At 36.6% G+C, this 25,451-nt stretch overlaps 1 protein-coding gene across 2 annotated transcripts in view; it reads right to left on the bottom strand.

Moving 5' to 3' along the window:
* Positions 1–282: 282 nt before the first annotated feature.
* The window catches only part of Ttc6 (tetratricopeptide repeat domain 6), a 222,464-nt gene continuing 197,295 nt past the window's right edge, over positions 283–25,451 (bottom strand). For both annotated transcript variants that reach the window (XM_063246763.1, XM_063246760.1), the window contains 6 exons: positions 18,118–18,191; positions 11,452–11,662; positions 9,194–9,346; positions 8,186–8,356; positions 3,439–3,664; positions 283–3,008 (listed from right to left, as the gene is read on the bottom strand). In XM_063246763.1, coding sequence (XP_063102833.1) covers positions 2,872–3,008; positions 3,439–3,664; positions 8,186–8,356; positions 9,194–9,346; positions 11,452–11,662; positions 18,118–18,191 — 972 coding nt within the window. In that variant the 3' untranslated portion in view covers positions 283–2,871. The remainder of the gene's footprint in view (positions 3,009–3,438; positions 3,665–8,185; positions 8,357–9,193; positions 9,347–11,451; positions 11,663–18,117; positions 18,192–25,451) is intronic.

Here is a 25,451-nt window from a genome sequence, read left to right as displayed (position 1 = left end):
TACATATATTGTAAAAATACTTAAACCAAACCCATAAATCCCAGCAGTTGTGACGAGTGCATAGGCTCAGCCCAATGGCTAAAGATATCAGTACTACACAAAGTGAAATAAAAGAAGGAACTAGATACTGCTTCCCTCTCCTCTGATGGCATCTGTGCCAGGCTTAACCCAGAAAGTCACCTTCTCTCTTATTCTCCATCATGCCTTCACCCTGCTGTCTTTCTCCTCATATGTCTGGGACAACCATCAGAAAGGATCCCATGCAAAACAGGAAAAATCTGATCAATTTTCCAAGGTCCAATTTTTATTGATGATGCTATAAAAACCCCTAATATGGAAGGAAACAAAGGGAATGAAAGACACTTCCTTTCTCTGTCCATCTGCCACGTTCTCTCTCACACCCGCAGTCAAGCTTTAACTCCTTACTTTGAATTTTAATTCCTTTATCCAGTGCTGAGGATCCTTCACATCTGACTGACTGGAAGCTCTGCTTCGTTTCCACCATTTTCTCACAGAAATTCTCTACTTCAACTCCTCCTCAAATGTTAATTTTCCATTTTCCTGCTTCTGTGTATCTGTGCAGATGACTGGTCTCTTCGGAAGATCTTACTATTCAGCATCTCTGCCAACAGATGTTACCCTGCTCCAAATTCAGCTCTAATACCTCTTCTTTGGTGATGCTGTTTTACATTCAGATGCTTCAGAAGTGCACCCTGAGATAAAGATTTTAGTACAAGTGATTTACTTCAAAGGGGAGCTTTGTCAACAGAAAAGGAGATAGGTGAGGAGGGTCAGGAAAGGGAGGAAACCGACAAAATATGTGTTCTACATGAATTTTATACGCTGGAACTGGGGAACGCTGGGGAAATTACCACTCAGTGGCCAGGGGAGTTGAACAGTTTCTCCTTATCTCTCCTCTGCTGTTAGCTGAAGTTTCTCCCCTATCATTAAGCCCTCTGCAGTTTTGAGGAGGTCTATCTGTGGATGGAGATAAACACTTCTGAAGGAACACCAGAGGTGTCTTCATAGGGTGCCATCAGTGCAAATGGAAACTTCAGATGTGAAGAAATATGCACAAAGGGACCTGAAGCCTTTTGACAAGCTAGTCATGATTGGCTCCATTATGCTGCTGTGATCCTCAGTTTGTATCATTCTCCATTAGTTGTTACATCCTGCCTCATATGGAAGGTAACTAGTGTGCAGTTGGGGGTGGGATATTAAATTACTAATTGGCTTCATCTGAATTCCCTTGGAAAGCAGAATCTAAGGAAAATGCTTTTGAGCCACTATTTATCAAGTTAAATCACAGAGAATCCGGGATGTAAGAAATGGAAGTGAGTCAAGGAAAACAAAAGCAATAATAAGAGGTGTACTTTGTGCTTTTATTGGCCACCAGTAAAGGCAACTAACTGCTTAAATTCCCAGGACTATTTTTCAGGAACCTATTTAAAACCTATCTGGACATCACCAAGAGATGCATGGGAGAGAAATTTATCTCCTCGTCCCTTTTCCTTATTATCAAAGGTGCATATGATAGAGACTCGGATCTTCTGCACATCTGCAGTGCATGGGGACAGCATGAAGGGAAGCCTGCACATCCAACCCCTGATCACTGATAAAGGAGCCCAGGCCCACCAGGAAGAGGTGTGAGATGTGAGCATAGCAGGAGGAGTGGCGCTGCCTACAGAGCACAGTCAGCCTGAATCTCACCTGTGACCAAGGCAGGGATAACAGGACCTCGAGACCTTGAGAGAAAAGGCTCTGAAACAACTGATCACACGGGTTTAGTGCACCAGGCAGTGTGACTCAGTGGGGATGACCCATTCCTCACACTTTCCTGTACCCACACATGTCACCAGGAAAAGTACCCTAAAATATTATGAAACTTTTGCACAGTGGCTTACAAACTAAAATCAACTTTCTATTGTGAAATCTGCAGCTAGCCTAAAACAAAAAAGGCTGAGTGGGCAGATGTATTTCTTCCAATTGCTAATCTTGGTGGAACCAGGCTTCTAAGGAACTGGATGGGTACCAGCAAAAATATACCAAGAAGGAACATAAGCTGGTGAAGCAAATCCAAATGAAATAAAAGTCCATTCGTCTTGTTATCATCAGTGATATAAAAGAAGGGCATTCTCTGATTGATTCAAAGATCTCTTAGAAACATTCTATAAAGAATGTTTGGCTGTTTTAATTTCTCAACCCATCTACTGTTATGATACACCAATCACAAGTGCAGACAGATTTTCACGTATAGTTAAACAATCGGCATATACGTATGCATTGTTGAGACCAGAACTAAAAAGGCAGAAAAGGTTATCTCAGAAAACTGGGTTACCTGAAATCTTTATAGATGCTATCTTAGAAAAAAAGGAACATGAAAAAGAGAGACATGTTTATCTGCTGAAAAAATGTATCAGAAAGAATACAAGTCAGTATATACATTATTTAAAGAAGAGAGGAAATGCATGTGATTTTAATATTTTTATAGTTATCATCTTGTATTCATCCTTTATCTGGATACTGTTGGACATATTCTGTGTAGGAATCCATGAAAAGGTTGATAACATTTTTTCTACATACTACTTCAAAGGAAATTATTTTACTTTAGATAAAATATTTTATGTATTCATATTCCTTGAGAAACTTTCTCATGTAAATTCTACAATTTGTGAAGAAATTCAATTATTGAGATATTCCCAATATATAGAAACAATCTGTTAAAATGCATTAAAGGATAATATAGAAGACTAAGCAAAATGCAGAAAATGCAGAAGGTGGTACAAACTTCTGAACAAATACATTTCAGTTTCAGGAGGCGTAGCCATGTAAATGTAAGCTACCACAGAAATCACAGCACAGTCTATAAACTCAGGCAACTGAGGCATATTCTTCAAGATCAAGTGCTTGGTTGTAGTCAGCCATAGCTTCTTCTGTCAGACCTATTTTACCCCGAACTTCTGCTCTGAGGTTATATACCAGCACATCATTAGGCGTCAAAGACAGGGCTGCAAAAGAACAAATTTCAAGATATGTTTATGCAAGCACTCAAAAATAGTTTCACCTTTAAAAATAAAACTTTGTAAGAACTTTGATTTGAAATAATTTTTTCAATTGCAAAAATTCAGTTAAATCTAAAATGTTGACTCTTCCTAAGAAAGCTAATTTGAGAAACCACAATACAATGGCTTTCACTGAAAGGTTGGCATTGCTTGTATATTATTTCCTAATAATTCTCTTTAACTCTGCTTACCAAAACTTTAGGTTAACATGTTACATAAGGGAATTTATAGTGGTTACATTTCAGATATGTTATCTAAACACACTGATTTTGTGTTAGTTTATCAAGACAAATAAACCTTGCGATTTTCTTTTGTAGTCTACAAACAAAAATATCAACCACTTTAGTCTTATCAAAATAATTTCCAAAAAATGTACCTGTAGTAAGGTCTTCCTCAGCAAGGTGATACTGCTTTAAAAAGCAGTACAAATGTGCTCTGTTAAAATACGCTGCAGCCCAAAAGGGACAGCGGTCAATTAGACATGCAAAATCTTCTTTTGCTTCTTCATATTTATTTAGTATTGTATTTGTAATGGCTTGATTCATGAGAACATATTCATTTTCCGGATCAAACTTTAAAGACTTTGAGTAGTAGTCACTGGCCTACAAAATGTAAAAACAATAACATTTCCAACATTTTTTAATTAGAAGTTATCTGAAAATTCAAAGGGCATTTATTATTCATTTAAAATTATGGATAGTGGCCTACCAAGGGAGCACTAGAAGCACTGTGAGTCTTAAGTTTTCTATAATTGCAACACAATATCTGGTATAATCAACTTAAACACAGAAATGATTTACTTTGGCATACGATTTCAGAGGTTTGTGCTGATGATCAAGTGGCCCTGTTGTTTTGGAGCTGTGGTGGTACAAGTCACCAAGGTGGGAGCATATGCAAGGAGAGGCTATCCATTTCATGACAGTTAGGAAGCAAGGAGAGACCGGAAGTGGTTACAGCCCCAGAATCCCCTTCAAGAATGCAGGCCCAGTAATGAGACTTTCATCTACTAGATCCCACTTCCTGAAGATTCCACCCTCTCTAGTAGCATCACAGATTGGCAAACAACCTTTAGCCTATTGGTTTTTGGGGGACATTACTGGCAATTCCTTCTGGCCAAACTCACCATGTTTTAAATCATTCTTCTGGGCTGTTTGCTACTGATTCGCAACATAAATCTGGCTAAAAGTCTACCAGTATCCATGTTACTGCCTCATCATTAGACTGCCTTGAAGTTTCTTCTGCCGGATTAATTAGTCTGAAACTGTTAATCTCAGTCTGAGGCAGTCTCTGGCCACAAACAAAATGCAGACAAACTTTCTGCCAAGCCATAACACACATCACCAGGAGTCCAACAGCCAATGCAGTCCTTTTTCCATTAGAAACCTCTCAAGCCTGGTCTTCACTGATGGGATTTCTATCAGCATTCTGGTCTTCTGAGCTTGGACCAGAATCTCCCATAAGAACAGTGCAAGACATTCCGTCTCTACTTTTTCAGTTGACATCTATGAACCTTCCCAAACTTCGCTACCAGCCATTCCCAAAGGGTCCTGAGCTACATGTCAGGTATAGTCAGGGCAATGATCCCATTTCTCTGGTACTAAGTTCTGTCTTAATTACTTTTCTAATTGCTGGCACAAAATACTCAAAGCAAAAGGGGAAAATGTTTATTTAGCTCACAGTTTCTAGAGGATTCAGACCACAATTGGCTGGATCCAAGGCAGAATGGCTCATGGCAGAGGAGCAATAGTTCATGGCAGCAGACAGCAAAAGCAACAAGAGGAAGGAAGGAGAGAGCAAGACGAGGCTCAGACTCAATTAGCACATAACCCCTCTCATTCATGGATGACAGCGATTCTGTACTGCATGGAGGTGCTGGGATAGAGACAGGTTGACATCCGTTTATGAACAGTATGAAGAGAATTTATTACTAAAGAAAAGGCAGCATACATAGTCATCAAAGAGGAGGCAAAGCATTGCCTTCTTCATAAAGTAATCTGGCCTTCATTTTAATTCACCAATAAATGATCAAAAATATTACACAATTCCTTTATCACAAAAGCATGACTTCAATTGTGTAGGAGCAAATGCATACCTTGGCTATGAAAAAAGAACTCAATAAAATACCAGTAGAGTACCTAACTTTGAACAATGTAAATTTATATTATATCTTCTGATTCCATTATTCTCAAAACTGAAAATTCTATAAATTTAATGAGGTTACTTGAAATATAACAGCATCAACTACCTAGAGGTTAAAGTAATTAGAGGCCTGAATTTTAAGAAATTGTTTAATGCCCTAATAACCATAATAAATAATTAGAAAACAGATCCACTTATATTTATAGCTCACAATTTGTACAAGTAGCCCATAAGTTACTAAAGAAAAAAGAAATCAGGTAATATACATGTTTTAACTGTCTAAAGATTACTTGAGGGATCCTTCCTCCTGGACGTAAAGCTTGTTCCCAGTATAGTAAGAAATAATAGCAGGAAGACGAAATGGGAAAGGCATGGAAGCAATTTTCTCCACAAAGAGAATCCCAAAGCAGAGCAGCATACCTGAATAGCTACTGTCAAGGGTTACCTGTCTCCCAAGGGACTATGTACTGAGGAACCCCAGCATGTGATATTTCAGAAAAAAAATGGAACCCCTTTTAGGGTGAAATGTTTCCCTGGTTAATGTGTCAGCAGTGTGGTGGGGATAGAGCTCTATCATAAATTTTAAAAAGCTCAAACTACATTGTAGATCTAAACAAATAATCCTGTACATGACGTTCATAATTATTAAAGATAAACACATGTAAAAGGCAGAGGTTCTCCCCTTATGCATATCTTAAACATCTATGAAAATGGAAAATTGTCCTGGTCATTTTATTTGTCTAAATTTCATTAACTAACTTTATCATGCAAAACAACATGGACAGGACCCAGTTAGAGAATAATCTGCCATTAATGAAGTTTAAGGCAATTGATGCTGCTGTGTTTTCCTCCCAGCTGTCCAATGAGATTTGAACAACCGTGGCATTTGTGCCTTAGAGAATTACACCTTCAACAACTGTGGCCCAGCATCTGATTCACTATGGTAGTCAACCAAGCTCATTGAAAAAAATTAAGACACTAAACTGACAAGATTAAATGATTGAGTAGAAGAAGGAAAGAAAAAAAAAAAGTATGTTTCACTCTGATGGTTTTGCTCAAATGGCTTTGTGGAAGATGACATCTTGAGTTAAGAGAATTTACACAATGAAAACTGGGCTACGGATAGAGGATTAACAGATCAGTTTTGATATTAATGCACTTGTAAAATCCCTAATTTTAGTTACTTGAAATAAACCTGAGTTAGGAACTCAGAGGAAAGGTAGAGGTTGACAACTAGTACAAATTATGGGACTAAATGGAGCTTTTCTTTTTTTTTTTTTTTTTCCTCTTTCTCTTTTCTCCAACCCCCCACTTCTGCCACTACCACCGTCCTGAGGCTTGAACCTGAATCTTAGCACACGTGTGACACAAGCAGTCTATATCTCTAACCCTAGATGGGTTTTCTGAGTCAAGAAATTCAGTAAAGAGATAACAGTAAATGATTCTCGCCCCTCAGAATTTACAATCTTAATAAGACTTGAGAGTTAAGAGATCAGCACACAAAAACAGAAGCAAAACAAGAGCCAGTCCTGGGTTGGTAACAGCATTTAGAAACGAAGCAGAGAGATGTCAGGAAAGCACTGACACAGGAGGATCTAGCCAAGGTGTTCAGAAGAAAACAGGGTAGAGTAGCATCATCTGGAAAACAGAGTGTTTTAGCATGAGACAAGTGCCCGTGTCCATTACCGCTGAGTGGTAATAGACACAAGGGAGAAGAGGATGGAGGAGACCACTGATAACTTTGGCAAGAGCACTGGAAGACCAGTAGATGTGCAGGGTGGAAACAAAGAATTGCAGAGACCCTGTGCAGTAAATCAACAGTGGAGAAAGAGCCACTATAACCAGCTAGCTTAAGCAAAGTCCTCCATGAAGAATAGTAGTAAAGCAGAGGAGATAGCTAGAGAGTAGGTCATGAGGACGAGATTTTTTTCTTTTCTTTTTAACAAGTATTCTTGATTATGCACCTATAGGTGATTTTATTGTTCTTTATAGTAGAGAAACTAAAAAGATAAGGAATTAAAGATATTTTTTAGAAAAGAGTACAACTATATACCTTCCCATCAGAAAATTCTTTTAAAAAACTAAAGAAAATAGACCACAGAATAAAATACTTTTAAAATACAAATTTCAGGTACAAAATTTTAGGAAAACTTGAATTAATAGGAATGTTACAGAATATGCTTAATACTGCTGAACTGGTCCAGAGGTAGTTAAGATGGAAAATTTTATATGTATTTTACTCAAGTCAAAAATAAATACAGACTGAAATGTATGGGTTACAGCTAGAAAAATACTGAAAAAATACATGACATTAATAAACTGTCCTAATACAATTGGAAGGGTAAACAAAAAAAAGAGAGAATTTAAACTACCAACTCAGAAAGACAGATGAAGGACAAGGAAAATTGAAGGAAATCAGAACAAGAATGACTGCAGATAGAAAGAAAAACTCGAAAAGGTAATAAGAGTCTGAATCATGTAAATGCTTTACAATTCAAATAAAATAAATTCAAAATAAAGCAATACACTATACCAGTATTTTTATTTCAGACATTATAATTTGAGATTGGAAGAAATTAAATCAAAACTGATATCCAAGTCTCCCTACTTCCAGTATCCTGATGTTTAGCAAAGGTATAAATTAAGATGAGGTAGAAATCCCATCATAAAGAGGGTTTGCAATGAAATTTAAGTGGGAGAAAGAAGTGCCAGCAGGCTGGAGGTTGGTGACAATGGACATGGCAAGGATAGTGCTGGCACTCAGGGAAGGCTGAAAGAATATGGCTGAAGACAATAAAGAGACTAAATCCATACTGGCACAAACACTTAATGGGTAATCATAAACAGTCTTATGAAAAAGAGTTTTTTTAAAAAAGAAGAGCTATGATTTATTAGGCTGCAGTATAAGGATTGCATTTTGAAACTACATTTAACAAACAGGCATTTAGTGTCAGAAAGAAAATGTTAAGGAAAACTCACATTACCTGAGAAAACTGCCGATGGTGAAAGTAGATATTTCCGGCATTAAAGTAAGCCAGCCAGTACTTGGGGTCTAGAGCAATCGCTGCTTGATAGTCTTTCATTGCATTCTGTTGTTGACCCATAAACTCATGAATCACACCGCGATTTGTTAAGAACTCTGCAGTCCTATTGATCTGTATATAATAGAATGAGTCTTTAGCATCTGGGAATAGTGTTTATCTCCAATTTCATGTCTGCAAAAATGAACATTATGAAATCTACTTGTGGGAAAGGGTAACTTTATAGTGCAGGTAAAACCCGATTAGAGCAAATATTGTGAGAAAGGACTTGTTATGAAATTGGTTTGATGTCAACACTGTTGATTTGCTTGCAATAAAACAAATCATTTTAATGCTTTACTCAGCTCCTTTCCAAGACACAGACACAGGAGGAAAGTTTATCTGTTTACCTATGTTAAGCCAGAAAAGAAATTAAATTCAATAATTGACATGTTTGTTTTTCCTATGTAGTAGTAATTGTTCTTCAGGTCTTTTCCTTTTTCTCATTTCAAACACTACAGCGTCTACTCAAATTTAGAGAGAGGAAATTCAAGAACTAAAAAGATTTCTGTCACTGCATTCAAAATGCAGGACTTTTATTTAGAGTTTCACTTGAGGAAGAATCTGCAGATTTAAATTCTTCTTTCTTTAGTTCCTGTAAAACTAGAACTTCATTTTATAGTTTGCATTTCTTCATACTACAAAATGAAGTGCCTGATTTGTGAATCTGAAAAGTGGCATTTCCTGAGAGTAATCAATGTTTATCAGGAATTTGGATTTTAAATTTTAAATTCATTTAGACTATAAAATTGCCAAGATACAATAATTTTTGAGGTTAGGAAATACTCAGGAATAACGGAAAATATTTTCTTCAAAGTCATTTTAAAAAGGTAACACAGAACTTCTTATTTGAAGAAGTTCATTGATTGTGCTAATTATGCCAATAATAATATGAACTAAGTATATTTTTACCTTTATAGCTGCATTAATGTCTTGCATTGCAGCAAAATTAATACCCTTCTGAAGACAGACCACAGCTCTTCCTTCATAGGCCAGGTAGTTCTGTGGATCAATGTCCATGGTGATGGTAAAGTGGTTCCAAGCTTTCTGCAATTTTCCTTGGGCCTAAAATAATTTCCCAATTTTATGAAACAATGAATAGTGAGTAACGTGACAAATGTTTATGATTCTAACTCACTTATAACCTTTGGAAAGGTCACATTTATATTGTGCTAAATCTAAGATATTTTAAACAGGAAAGTAGGCTATGCTGTGAGTACATTCAGTTGACGGCCTCTAAGTGTTTATGATGACATTTGAATTAATTAAAATATATTTAATTGCAGAATCATTTCTTACACAACTACAATCTTGGGCAATACAAAAGGAAGACCAGCATGTAAAACACCAGTGCTTCTGACTATTGTCAAAAATTTTACATTGAGTTCCACAGGAACAAGCAGAGATTATATTTATTATTTTTTGGCACAGAAACTCCAATTAAAATTAATATGCAATGCACAAGTAAATGAGTAAAAGTGTAACACGTTTTGGTAAATCATACCACTATCTGGAATTTTAGCACCACTACCCATATTCTGTGGAAAATACATGTAACTCTACCAAGCATCTGTTTCCACCAACCTTAATATCAACTGGAATAAAAGAAAAAAGAGCATCAAGAGAGGAGCACCAATGATAAAAGAATGTCAGAGCATTTCCTAGAGAAGACCAGCAGGCTACTAAACACCTCACCATGGGAAGGTAGTAAGTAATTAATTCAGCATGGTCCAGAATCTGTCTTTTTCTTGGGTTCAGAAACCCAACCTTACCAGGTCTCAGAAGCTGGCTCAGTTTAGCCAAGCATATCCCAGCGACCGTAGCAAAAGCTATGACCACTTATTACTACTCAGAGAACTAAACCTTACATTCTGACCAACAAATCTCACTCTGAGTACACCATTTGGAAACAGAGTCACCACAAGTTCATCTAACGAAAAATAAAGCAGAAAATTGGGATTAGATTATGAGAGTATTAAACTGCAACAGCCTCGTAATAAGACTTCATCTGTCATCTATTCCTGAAAAGATCTGTTCTACTTGCCTCTGTGTCCTCAGTGTTAGGCAAATACTAAAGGAATCTGTAAGTTTTTAATAAAGAAGTGTCACTCTCTTGGACAGTAATTGGATGGTCCTACCTCACGTTTATCAGCCAGTCCTTTTCCTGATTCAATCCTTTCTATTAATGTGCTTTTTAAATTCCTTTTCAGGTTGTTGTATACCCAGTAATATCTTCATGAAATGCAAGCTTGATGTCACTTCTCTGATTAGCACTATTCACATGTTTAGCTGGATTACAAGGTCTTTAAACCCAGACCTCATTTAATAATCTAGCTTTGTTTCACACCATTCTCCCCTTCCCCTAAACATTCTACCCCCTTAGACCATCTGTCTCTTTCTTACAAAGCTTTCCAGTCCTTCATCTAGATGTAAATGTTAATTTTTATTCTTTTATTCTCTTGCTCTTTTATTCTCTTACTCCTCAAACACAGCTCAACTCTCTGAGTCTATAACCTATTTTTTCTTTGTTGCACTCATCATAATTGTTTGTATTACTTCCTATGCCTATCTTGAGAGCAGCTTGGCATCAGAGTATAGTATCACTCTCTCATCTTGCTAAGGGGACAAACTCTTGTCCTCTTGCCTTCCCAGCAAGTTCTAATTCACTGCCCCCTGGAAGATGGCTGAATTCAGAAGTCCCTATGTAACATGTTTCTGACCTTTTGTATGGCTGGTGTTCACTTTAAAATTTTCATACAGTAAACATACATTGTTTACTGTCCTTTGTTTTTAAGTAGTTTGATAGGATAAAGCCCATAGAACTAAGGTAGGTATAAGTAACCAAAATGTTAGTCAGGTACCTATTTGTGAAATTCATGAGGCAAGTTTTACAAGCAGTTTAAACAAAGACAGAGAGGAGTGCAGACCTTAAGGAAACTCCTGTTAAAATCCTCATCTTACCGGCATTCTAGGGCCCCTGGCTTGTCCAGGCTGGCTCCCTGCAACTATGTGGGCTCCCTGCTACCCCTGCCACTTTGCATACTAAACGTAAGGGAAAGGTAAATGCTCCTAACCAAAGAAATAACACTGAGCCCCGTCACCAGTTAAGAATCAAATATATTCTCTCTCCTGTCCAGACAGTACTTCCAATATTCAGAATGATGTATTACCTGCAAATTATAGCACAGACTAATCCTGGCTTTGGTGCATAATGGATTAAGATGCAGTGCTTTCAGAAAGTCCTTCTGTGCTTGTTTAATGGCTTCCTCGTGTCCATATTCCATGTAAGAATTTCCTCGTCCAATATATGCATCCAGAAAAAGTGGGTTAATACTAAGAGCTTGTGTAAAGAAACTGATAGCTTCTTTGAATTCTTGAATTCTGAAAAAAATTAAAATATTGATGCCTTCTGGTGAGTTGATGCTCTCTAGTGACACATCCAGTGTTTTCCTGAATACAACTTTTCCAAAAGGATTTACAGTGGCCCTTATAAAACTTTCAATTCTAGTGCCCACTTTGACAGCACATATACTAAAATTTTTTAAAATTTTATTATCTATCATAGGAGGTGAATATAAGTCCATACAATATAAGAAGTCTGACAGGTTCTTTGAAGTTTTAGATAAAGGAACAAATCAAAGAAAGAGACATTTCTACAGCAGAATATGATGGGATGAAATTTTTGTCAAGTGATAAAAGTCCATATTGCATTTGTAAATCTTGTTTTAACGACTGTCAGTTACCAGTACAGAAAACAGATGCTCTTATTGATAAAATATACTTTTTAAATTACATCAAGTACACTCATTACACTAATGAGGTTTCTGTTAGTATTGGCCTATATATACAATGGTAGTCCCCTAAGATTGCATTATGTAGTGACATTGTAACTGTCTTAGTCTGCAAATACACCCTCTGTCATTCATGAAATGATGAACTAATGATGCATCTCACAGATTTTAGCTCATCATTAAATATATCATGTATATTTTTTAAAAATGTATTTTATATACTTAAAACTTCCTTGTATAGTGAAAAGAAATAAATTTTCATCAGACAGGTGTTTTACCTCAGATCTATAAAAGATGTCCATATCACTGCAGACATCAGAAGAGGAAATCAGAGAAAGAAGTGCCTTTTATTTATTAACTTATAAATGAATATGGGTAAATGATAATCCTTTCTATCCTCCCTAAGGTGGGGGTGAAGGTTGTTAGAGGAATAAAATATTGGTTCATTGGTATATAAAATCACTTCACTAATTCACAAGCATGTCTAATAATTATATTCAGTTTCAACATCAAGACTAGGATTTTGAAAAAAATAATCGGATAAGGGAGCTAACATTGAGTCACTGCTTACTTACTGGTACTGTGCTAAAAGCTGAACCTTTGAACAACTCTTTGCATAATCCTTCCAACAACTGTTTAACCTAGTTACAATTATCTACGTTTTATGGATGAAAAGACAGATCATGACTCAGAAAAGTTTACACACAGGAAATGGCATAGTAAGTACCATACTAACTTTGGACAGAGCAAATACTTAAAACTCAAACTCAGATAAGGCTCACTTCAGAATTCCAAATTATTGCACACAGCCATCTCAAATGCATATTCCTCACTTAAAATACACTTCAACTGGTGAGGGACAGCCAGTGAGCTGATCATGGAACAATGTAATCAGAACAAAGACCTGAGCCTGAACACACAAACTGAACAAATTTTTCAGTGTTATAATAAGAACCAAATAAAAGAAAAAACAGCACAGAGACCTCTGACCATTCATTATTTGCCTCAGCCAGTTTTAAAATGTAATAAGATGTATCAATATTTACATGTTTTGCCTTTTTTAAAAAACACATGGAATCCAGGATTACTGTCCAGGAAACTATCTTCTCCTAGATGTTGCTTAAGAGTATCCTTTAGTGTTCCCCAGGTCTCAGCCTTTCCTTTAATGAGAGCTTTCCCACCTTTTTATCTACAGAATGTTTTCCTTTATGTTTATTCATTAAATGTAAACAAAATTTATTTTAAAAGAAAATCTAATTTCAATGCTAAACACAGAAGAATAAGTATCTCCTGTTGTTAATAAAAAGAAACCCTAAAAATAAATAAAACTGTTGCCGGATGCTGTAATCTACAGAAAACTAAACTTGAGGCCTGGACCACCATTCGCAAATAGGAAGTTTTTAAAGGCGCTAACACTTCTCCCTAGATGTGTTTGTAAGTTATGAAAAGAATTTTGAAAGTACAAAGTGATTCAGCTTCTCACAATGTGATGCTGTAGGTCAAAATTTCTTTTGCTGATCTTAATTGGCTTTATATGTGATTCTGCACTCTGGCAGCATCCTGGATCCAAAATGCTCTACCTCACTATATGCTCCAAGTTGGATTTGTAGCCAGAGCAAAAGAAAATGCATACAGAAGAAAGTGTGGAAGAGACAAGCCCACTGGATACAGTTTACTTCTGTGCTACTAGAAGTATGAACAATTAGTTGCTTGTGATTAGCTGAGATTCAGTTACCTGTTACAAGCGTAAATTACAGCCTGTTTACATTTCAAGTTAGGTTACAGTTCACTATGTATGAAGAAAGCTTAAAGACAAACTTAAACTAAATAGGGAGGCAACTTTAGGCCAACTTTAACAATTCTCCCCATCTAGTCAACCTCTTCCCTTTTGATCAACCTCTCAAAACTGACTAATGACCAAAATGTTGTGCATTAACCTCACTCTTTATCACCATTGTACATAGACTTATTTGGCCTCCAGTCCCACTGGGAAATAAAAGAAAATGGGGTTTGTACAGTATTAACAAAGAAATAGAAGAGAAAAAATTGATTGGTGAGCAGTAGGTTACTTGAGGCTACTGTATGGTCAGGGAGTTAGGAGAAAGGCTTTAGCTGATCTATTTTGGAACATATTGGCTCCCTTAATGCCTCTGTTTATGTATTTGCATTTAGCTTGAGTAATTCTATTTTGTTTTGTCTTGTCCATTGGGGCCTTCTGCTTATAAAGTAGTCTTTGTTTTTCCTTAGTGCACGACCACATCATGAAAAATAATCAACATACTCATGATTCTTGCTCCATGTTGGCTAAGACTACCTGACAGTGGTGCATCAAATGCTCTGCCAGAGTGGTCCACAAAGTGAACACTGAAGTGCCAGAGAAGATTAACTTCTGATATAAGGGACAGGCAAAGGGCAGCATCCATATATTTGAGTCAACTGGAAACGTTAGCATTCATTCTATGGATTGTTACTCAGAAAACACAGGATCTTTACTTTCAAAAAAGTAATAATGAAATTGTGCTCCTTTTCCTCAATAATTGGCACTGTCTAAGAAGCAAGAGTCCAGAGAAGGTAGGGTTACAGTGCCTTTCCATGTGACTATATTACAACAGCAATGCTAAACATGTACTAACATTGCTTATCAAGAATAAATATACAATAGTCTTTTATGTGAAATGTATTTTTGGTCAGTTTTATTGTGTTCAATATTTCTACAGTGAGTAGTGGAGTATGTACTTATGATACAAAATCATCATCTATATTTACTGAAGTTTTCAGGACAGTTCTGCTACCCTCATATTTTTCCCATAAATCATTGAAATGTTCCTACTATTCTTATATCCCAATGTCATATTCTTTCCTTCTTACTGAAACAGGAATTGCAAATCCTTTAGGAATACATGTCCTGATATATGGCTTATACAACATAATCTCTCCTTTTGCACAGCCTAATCAATTATAAAAATATAAAATCAATTGTGAGGCAGTGAGTTAAAGCACACCATCATACAGCATAAGTATATTACCCAAAGACAGTGATGGAAGCTATTATTTTACTGATGTGGCTATCAGTGTTAACTTTAATGAATTCTTCTTAGTCTATTCAGAGTACGTGAATAACCATTACACCTTAAAGCTAGAAGTGCATCTTGAAACCCACTTGGCAAAGTACTTCAGAGTACTTTGTGATGACTAAAACCAACTCCAGAGGAGGAGACAGAGCCGAAGAGACAAACTACCTGTGTTCTAACACCAATGGATGAGGAAACAAACTAAACAGAAACCACTGTAGAAACTACAATTTTACTTTTCTGGAGAGATGTCTCAGTGTTCCCTTGGTAGATGCTCTAGTTCAGTCATCACGTGGCCATTGGCCAATAGGAAAGCATAACAGAATTCTACACTGCATGGATGTACATGTGCCCTAACTATAAACATTGAGATCTGCTACCACTTACAAAAGTATATAGATTTTTATAAAATAAAATGCATATGCATAAATCTGAATCAATGCGCTCATTCAAACAAAGTATTTACTCTTGATGTATCTACTCTTGAATCATGCAATAAGCAGGCAGCAAAGATACAGACACAGAAGCCCACAGCACTGGCCGCATTAATCACATATGTTACAAGACATGCCTTACTGAGTTGTACAAATAAATCACAAATACCTTCCCCAAACTAAATAACGTGGCTTTCAAAGTCAAAGATTAGAATGTATTTTATGCAAATATTAAAAATGGCAAAACATATTGAAATGAAAAACGCACAGGACATATAACAAAAAATATGAAGGTAGCTTTCTTAAAGAGATCTAAAAATTAACTCTCCCATAAAACTGTTGGTGATTAAGTTGGGCAACAAGTAGGACATTCAGCCTAAGGAATGCTGTCTCCTAGCAACCACAACAGTGAGAATCAGAGATACACAAAAGATACTTCAAAAGTCTGCAGCCCCATGAGTTCAAAGATCAAAGCCCTAAAATTTAAAGATTTATTCCTTTTATAAAATTTTCCAAATGAATTTTTTTATTCTCCTTACTTTATGTAAGACACCAAAAGCAAACTCCCACAGTTACAACTATGCTGCTATGTATGTATTATCACTTACTTTGAAATGCAAAAATATTTTTCCTGAAGAAATTTAATCATAAAACATTCCTTATTACTAAGTTCAGTAAAACCATTAAAAACTCAATACACATGGAACTGGGACTCTGAGTTCTAAGGGATTTACTGTTGACTTAAATTCTACTTTTATTAAAGAACAATAGAGATCTAGTCAGGTGATGAAAGCCGGTTATTTGAAATCGCAAAGCAGTATCAGCTTAGGGAGGCTCTGCTGTAGATAACCAGTGATTACATTTCATAAAACCTATTGTGCACTGACAACTGAGAAACTTACTAATTCTAACAGCTGCTAAACATAGGGAAGAGGGTGAGAGAAATTTTGGAGTCTGTCTTTAGTTTTAACAGAAAGTAAAGTCTTTAGACATTTTTGGTTAGCACACACCCACCAAAACAAATACATCAGGCTCATTATTTTATCTTTTCTTAAGAAAGATAATTAACGAGATGGATTGAACAGGTTGCTAGATTAAAATTGACAACAGTGTGATTATATTTTACTGACTATGTAAAATAAAAGGTCTGAGAATGGTTCTTTTAGCTTGAAGCCATCTTCAGAAGTTCCAGTTGCTATGTTACTTTGTTCATAAAATAACAAAACTTTGTCATAAGGAAATGTGGCTGTACTATATCTGTGTCCTACATGGAAAAATAATGTCAAGTTCCTAAATAATTGAGGCCGTATTCTATTCTATAAACTGAATATTCTCAGAGTCTATATACATAATTTGCCAATTATTCTAATTTCCTCCTACAAATTAACTGCTATAATTTTTAAGTTTTTTTTTTTTTTTTTTTTTTTTTGTCTTTTTCATTTTTATCGGTACCGGGGATCGAACTCACGACCGCCTGCTTGCAAGGCAGGTGCTTATGCCGCTGAGCTAAACCCCCAGCCCCAATTTTTAAGTTTTAAACAGAAAAAAGTAAGAAGTAACTAAAACAAGTTTCAAAACAGGCTAGGACTGTAACAGTAATCAACACATTCTGTATTGTTATACTCATAGTAGTTGTTCAGAGTACAACACATAGGTATGAAACATTGTCCAGAAAATTACTAGCAGAAAAATTTCCCCTTATTGTTTCTTTTATAAAAAGTAATATTGTAAACCATTACTTGGCCAACTACATTTTACCGTATATTAAAATCCATGCACACTGAATCTCTATGCTTTTAAAACCAAAATAACCAAAACTTAATTTTCAGACATTGAATATCAGCAGAGAAATGTAAACATTATAGTTAGCAAATTTTATGTGCTATACTCTATATTATGTTTGTATTTGAAATTGATGATCTGCATTGAGGCCTTACATAAGTGTTCTCTCTATAACTTACTGATTTGTGTAACAATTTCAACAAGAGGTCATAATGTTTAAGTATTGCACTTTTTATTGATTTTATTGTTTTGCAGATACTTCTTGGTATTGTTTTAATTAATTTTAGATTTACAATTTTGTTTTGAAATGCAAGATTTCCTTGAAAGTACATTCTTTTTTGCAATCACTCTCTCTTCCAGGAAAACGGATTTTTATGAGTCAGTTCCATTTCATGAACAAATTAAATAGATATTTCAAGTTAAGCATAATTTTACTCCATGTATTGCCAAGGATGTTTCCCAGTGTATACAGTTCAATCAGATGGTCATCCCCAATGCCATGATGCAGGTATTTTCTGCTGATTTGGCTAAAATACTTTACGGGAAGGCAAAAGAGGGCTAACAACACAATACACTAGATGGGTCCCATATCTACACAGGGAATTAATTCCTTGGGTCCCTTCCCATTTTCTGCAGTCAGTCACATTCACAGTTTTCCTCTCTGTCTTCCATTCCTTCCTGCCTTTTCTATGGAACTGTAACTAAACATGTCTGAGGCCCCGCTTGATTTCCCTCTCCACAGCAACTGCGCTCCATACCTGTGGTGGCACATGGCGGTAGCATGACAGAGGTGGACGTCAGTCTGGCTTATCAGTGCAGCTTGCTTAAAGTCCTGAAACAAGTTTACAAGTTGGTGTTAATTTTGTAATATTTATGATAGGTGCTTGCTGAAATTTCTTTCTAACTTTGGTTAACATATATCCCTCCTAGAAATTTTACTTTTTCCTTGTAATATCACATGAGTGAGAATGTATGGAACACAGGTAACTCACTGCTGTAAGTTATTTAGAATCTTGTGCTGCTTGCCTTCATTTTAAGGATAGGAACTTTTGGGGTTAGGATACACTCAATGGTAGAACACCATGCCTTTTGCATGTGCATGGCCTGAGCTTTGATATTCAGCAGCTAAAGAGGGTGGGGGAACTTTTCTGTGCTTACAATGTATAGCAAAGTATCTCATTTACACTATTTTTACTGTTTATAACCAATTAATGCCACCCAAGACTTCCAACCTAGAAAGAGAAGAAAACTTCCTGGAGAGAACCTTTGAAGTTATAAGACTTATGAGCAAACAGTCACCAAGGCCAAAAAAAGGGCCTAACTGGGCCTTGGGTGTGGATTTAAGCAAGGCTGCCCCCACCCTGAAATCCATACTTTTAGGCAGAAGTGTACCATTTTGTCCAGGGATCCAGAAGATTTTCTGGAACAGACAAAAGAAGACTCTAACCCTAAGATCTGAAGTTTGAAAAGTCATCTGGGATGGATCTGAATGACGATGGGGAACAGATTATTTAAAGACAAATTAGAAGCCCTGGGTCTGCAGGAAGTCCTGCCACTCTGACCCAGAATGCAGTCTTCTCTTAGGAACCAGAAACAGTATCTAACACTTAACACTTTTTGAATGCTTACAAAAACATTTCGGATCTGAAATAAAATAAGACTACTAAGCTTAAATTAATAAAATAAAATATTAGTATTTATAAATCAAACAACATGTCAACAGCAATACACTGCATATAAGATGTAGATTAATTTTAGTAATTACTATAACGTGCAGAGCAGCCTTTGTAAACTGAGAATTCAAAAAAGACATTTTTTCCCCCACAGGACTGTTGCACCTGCATACATAGGCAATTTTGACTGTAGTGTCGCTTGGCTAAGTTAAACAGAGGTTGAATACTGGATCCTCTCTTAGAGTGGTAAAAGGAAACCACTCCAAGCCCCTGTTCCTGAATAGGAAAGCCTTCTATAGTACCAAAAGGCACTGTCCAACTAGAGAGTAGCTAATCATAACTGAGCCTCTCTCTCCCTCCCACCTCCTTGTCCTGCTTCCACTGTCCACCTCCCTGGGAATAAGCTGGTTATCTTAGGCAGCAGGATAATTTTCTGCTTCTACTAGGGGTGGAAGAAGGAGCAGTGGGGTCAAGATGAGTGCTCTAGGAGCTACAGAGGAAGAGGTATCAGTCACAGACTATCTGTGAATGCAGATCCTCTGTTTCGATTTGATGAAGTAAATTTTGATGCTAAATGGAAGTATTTGGGCAGAAACAAAGAATTTAATCTAGTCAAACATGCTGCCAGGTATGTCCTTTCTGAATCAAAGCATTCCTTCCACATCCTCTGGAAACTTACTCCCTCACGCGCTGCTGTCTTCTAATCGTCTCTCACTGTCCTGACCTAGCAAAATTTCACTCAGTCCTCAACCTGGAAACCACGCATGGCCACAACTTTTTAGTTCTCGCTTTTCCAGTCTCCATGAAAGCATACTCAACACAGTCTCCACGTTGTGCAAATTGGCTCTAAAGACATTTTTATTAGATTAGTTTTATTCTCATCAAAGTAACCCCTGTAACATAGTACATAGGACCTAAGAAAAATACAGTATTTATAATGCAAAACAGTGATCTCCTTTTCACTTCCTTTACATCTAAACTCCACTTCCCAAAAATCAATTGTTTTCCAGTTTACTGTCATTTCTGCAGGCATTTACTTTCAAAAGTCTAAGTACCACGAGTAATGTATAATATAGCAACTTCACAACTGTTTACTTACTGCATAGAACAGAATTTAACTAACAGCACCATTCCACACACTCCCCTTCTCCCATACTTCTATGACAACTTTGTGAATCAATTTACTTCCCTTAAGTATCTAATCCTTGGCTTCCTGTTCAAATGTAAATTTAGGACAGTAAAATTCAGAATGGTGATTTGGAGCTCTTAAACACTGCTTCTCCACTATCTTTAAACTTGTGGAATTAAATCTTTTTTATTAGTTTACTCTTATCAAGGTAAATTTTTAAGAAGAAAAGGAGATAAACCAATGTTCTCAATCTGACACACTTAACCATTAACTTCTCAAACAATTGCTGTTCAAATGCTTCCTGATTAGTGTTTGCAAAGGTCATCGAGCTATCAGTTAATTGCTATATTTTCAGCACTTAAAAGGAATGGACTTATCCATTAATTCCTCCCACAAAATTATTTTTTGCTGGGTGTGATATAAGATTTTACTTTTTCATCTTGACCTCTTATTATTCTGTCTTACATCCTTCATTATTTCTTTCTCTGCCTACATCATTTTTGAGTTGTAATTATTTTACTTTACATAAACAAAAAATGTCTTTCTGGCTGCTACTTGTGTTTTCATGGTGTGTCTCCTCGCCTTTCATTTTTATTTATATATGTCATAATGTTTAAAGTATATTTCTTATGACCAAAATACACTGGTTACTTTTTAAATTTCTTATCCAATATTCTCATTATATATTTGGTGTCTTTTGACCATTCCCCATTTAAGATAACTATTTATACAATTGTACCTGGATATCTCACTATTTGTTTTCTGCTGGCTTCCGTTTCTCTGTTTATGCTTCCCAGATTTATTTTGGGTTCTTTTAATGTTTATTCTATTTTAATTTGTCTACTTTATTTTTCACTGAAGAAGTCACATTGAGAAGACACCTTAGTGAGATGAGGCTGTGAACCACACACAGATGAGTAAGCAGAGTGTGGTATGCGTAGGGAAGGGCCTGTGGGAAGGCAGGAAGGGAGTCTGGCATTTCTATGGGGCAGCAAAAGGCTGGTCTGTGCACAGCAGAGTAAGTAGGGAGGGGAAAAGAAAGAGTGCAGTGACATCAGAGAACTGAGCAGCAGTCAGATCACACAGATCTGGGTTGGTCATGGTTGTTTAAGCCTTATTATGATGGGAAACACTGGCAGTTTTGAGCAGAGGTATAACTTGACCTGCTTTATGTTTGGTAGCATGAAGAAAGACAAGAGCAGAAGCAGAAAGAGAAGTTGGAAAACTACTGCAATGTTCCAAACTCATGGACTCCACTCAGAGATCTAGGTTTAGAATTGGCCTAGTATTTCTTGGTTGAGAAGATGATGGTGGTCACAGTTATGAGAATTGATTTAATTCAACATATGCTTTAATTGTAGAGCTGACTTGACTTGCTAGTTGGCTAGATGTTGGGTGTGAGGAAAGACAGGGTCAAGAATATTCTCACGAGGCAGCAGCCAGCCCCACCTCCATGCACACACCAGCCACCATCTGGGATGCTTCCAGCAGGTCACCAGCTCAGTCCAGGAGGCAGTGGTCAGCCCTGCCCCTATGAGCACACCAACAGCCATCTGGGATGCTTTCTGCTGCCACTAGCCAGCACAGGCTGGGAAAAGCAGCAGCCAGAAGCACATTAACTTACCATCAGATACCTGTAGCCAGCACTGACCTGGAGAATCAAAGAGTCACACTGTGGAAAAATTGAAAGATGGCAAAACCACTTGAAAAAAGCTGAAGATAGACTTTCAGACCTTGAAGACAGATTTGCAACTAGTGATCATAAAAGGAAAAATCTCTTTAAAATAACAAGGAATCAGAAAATAACAATTCAACAGCTGTAAGACAACATAAAGAAAAATAATTTAAGAATAATAAGTATTAGTGAAAAGCAGGAATCAACACAAATGACATAAAAATTCTATTTACAGAAGTAATGGCAGAAAACTTTCCAAGCATGGGAAAAGGATGTGACATACAGATAAGGGAGGAATATAGGACTGCAGCTAGCCATAACTAAAATAAGTCTATACCCAGACATATAATAATCAAGATCCCAGAAATTTAGCACAAGAATAGAATATTAAAATGTATTAGAGAAAAGAAACAGACACCTATAAAGAAAAACTAATCAGAATCATGACAGACTTCTCATCACAAATCATCAAGTCAAAAAGAGTTTGGACAGTTAATGAGAATCAATTATATTACGCGTATTGAAATGAACAGCTACTTTGAAGAAAAACAGACATTATAGTATCCATTGCTGACTTTGTATCATCATGCTATAAAATCCAGTAATGCTTTTGTTATTTGTTCAGAGTGCTTTTAGTCTGTTTTGCACTGTTTAATTTCAACATACATAAAGGTATGGACTGCTATTTTGAAGAGAACAAGAGACATTATGGCAGCCATTGTTGATTTTCCTATTGTCTGGTTTTGATGGCCTATAATACCTTCATTACTCTGTTCTGATCAGTTTTATACTATTTTGCTTTGCATGAATTCATTGTGTGTAAAGACATAGACAACTATTTAGAAGGAAACAAGAGTCATTATGGTAGACACTGTAAATCTCCTGTTGTCTTGCTTTGAAATCTGTGTCACTTACATTGTTGTCTTCTGATCTGCTTTGTTATATTTAGTTTTACTCTCTTTAAAATAAAAAATAAAAAAGAAGAGTTTGAAGTATTTCAAGTTCTGAAACAAAACAACTTCTAACTCATATTGATGTACCCTGCAAAACTACCTTTCAAAATTAATGGAGAAAGAAGATACTTTCATGACAAAGAACAACTGAGGGAATTCATGACCACAAACCATCCCTACAGAGATTATTGGAGCACATTCAAGAGAGAGATAAAAATGACCACAGTTCCAGGAATGGCAGCACAGGGGGATCACCAAGGGGGCAGACAATCGAATGTAGGGTAAAAGTAGGGAGCCAATGGCAAGAAAATAGCATGGCAGAGACAAGCCAGTGTATGTTGACCATAATCATTAACATAGATGGCCTCAATACACCAACAAAAAGAAATATAGGCAAGAGTAGATCTACGGACAGGATCCATCAATACACTTTATACAAGAAACACACTTAACATGAAAGAAAATTCATAGACTGAAAGTCAAAGGAGAAAAAACAGTGCTCTATTTGACAGGGAATTAGAAAAAAGTCAGGGTAGCTTGTTCATCAAATACAGAATGGATAAGAAAGATATGGTATTTTTATAGAATGGAAAGCTATTTGGATGTAAAGAAAGATAACCTTGAGGATTTTGTAGGTAAATGGATACAACTTGAGATCATATGCATGGATGAAGTGGTTTAGTTACATAAGTGAACATCCCTAGTATAAAAAAAACTTAAAGAGGTTAATAAGATCCAAAATGCACATTAGATATTGTGAAAGTGAGAGGAAATGTCTAAAAATGGAAAGACAATGGCCATTGTTAATCTCTTATCATGTATTGAAACCCTGTATTGTCTTCATTATTCTGCTTAGTCTGGTTTCATTCTGTTTGGTTTTGTTTGATTTTACCATATTTGACGGCATAGGCAGCTATTTGAAAGATAACAAAATATATATGGTAGCCATTATTATCTTGTTTTGAGCCTGTATTGCTTTCATTGTTTTGTTTTGATTGATTTTATTCTATTTTGCTTTGTTTGATTTTATTATTTCTGATGGTATAGGCAGTTACTTTGAAGATAACAAGAGGCATTATGGTAGCCACTGTTGATTTCCTCTCATCTTGTTTTGAAGTCCTGTATCATGTTCATTGTTTTGTTTTGATTGACTCTATTCTATTTTATTTCACATGGTTTTATGCTCTTCAATATTAAAACAAAAATGATTCTCTCTAGACCATCAACTCCAAAAGACTACATCTCTGCTTTGTTTATTTGGGTATCTTCAGTTCTGGTCAGTTAACTGGAAGAACGCAGAGCATCTGAAATCAAGTGAAGCCCAATTCAGATTTTGACTGGCACTTTCTAGATAAAACATCTTATGTAACCTCTTTTACACACCAGTTACATTACCTATAAGTTGTTGAACTTGGTTATGTATCAATTGTGCAATAAAGTTCATGTTGCCATTTAGTGCTAAACATATATTTAGTTGGTAGGTAAAACAGGGTGTGTGTTTAAGTCCCTAACAGCTGGCCTTATTTGCATCCTGCTTCTATTTTTCTCTTTCTCCAGTTGTATTACCCAAATTTCCATAATTTTCTTATCTACAACATATATATATATATATATATATATATATATATATATATCAATCATATATCAAGTCTAAAGGAATTCAAATGCTGAGATTACATTTCATAATAGTGTAAATTGCCTAGAAAATGATTTTGTTGGTTCCAGTAAAGATGGTGGATAGATAACAGCAGGCTACAGAGGCTCCCTGAGATAGTCAACTTAGATTTCAAAATAACACAGCATGGGGAGTCCTGAACAGAGGGACATGAATATTCTCAATCCAGAAAGAAACTAAGATGAGAAGAACCAATCAAACATACAGTCCTAGTGCTACTATTGGGAAGACCTAAAGGCTCAGTGCCCCTGCTGCAGCACCGGTACTGGAGCAGTCCCTCCACACCTTACAGAGCCACCCAAAATCCCGCTGCTTGGAACCACTGGAAATGCAGTCACATTAAAGTTGTAGGTCAGCGAGCCAAACGGAGAGCTGAGCTGGCAGGTAACCTGCATTGACCTGTGGTGAGTAAGGGAATAAAACCACTCCACAGAAAAAGGGGTTGCAACAGATGACATTCTGGGGCTGGGCAGACTGGCGCGAACAAGAAGCAGCAGTGACTTCAGTCAATTGCTCCCTTCTCAAACACGATTGCTGGGGAGCGCTGGGCCTGTGTCACGCCCCTGCCCGAGATCCAATAGGTTAGCCCAAACCAATTCCCTATGCCAGCAGTGTACACTAAGCAGGAAAGGCCTCAGCAGGTTGACTGACCCGGTGGGGAGGGGCCAGCATACCCTACCTCTGTTTGCATCTCGATAGCACCCTGCAGTGGGCAGGACCATCTAGCCAGCATGCTTGAGAAGAAGAATTAAAACCAACAAAGAAAGAAACTGGGGCCTTCTATATACACCTGCATGGAAGAAACAAACAATATGAGAAGAGGAAACAACAAGAGAAAATCCCCAGCTCCCAATCCTGAAAAGATTAATTCGGGAAAGGTAAATACAAAGGAGACTGAAGACAGCAGACATACATCAGGCACAGCACCAGTGGACATAAAGAGATTCGGGACCTCACAGATGACTTCAAAAGTGAAATATTTAACCA

This window comes from Cavia porcellus, unplaced genomic scaffold (assembly GCF_034190915.1).
Source record: "Cavia porcellus strain 051 isolate PalLab524CR breed Dunkin Hartley unplaced genomic scaffold, mCavPor4.1 scaffold_1, whole genome shotgun sequence".
NCBI classification, from domain to species: Eukaryota; Metazoa; Chordata; class Mammalia; order Rodentia; family Caviidae; genus Cavia; species Cavia porcellus.
This window is presented reverse-complemented; position numbering and strand designations above follow the sequence as displayed.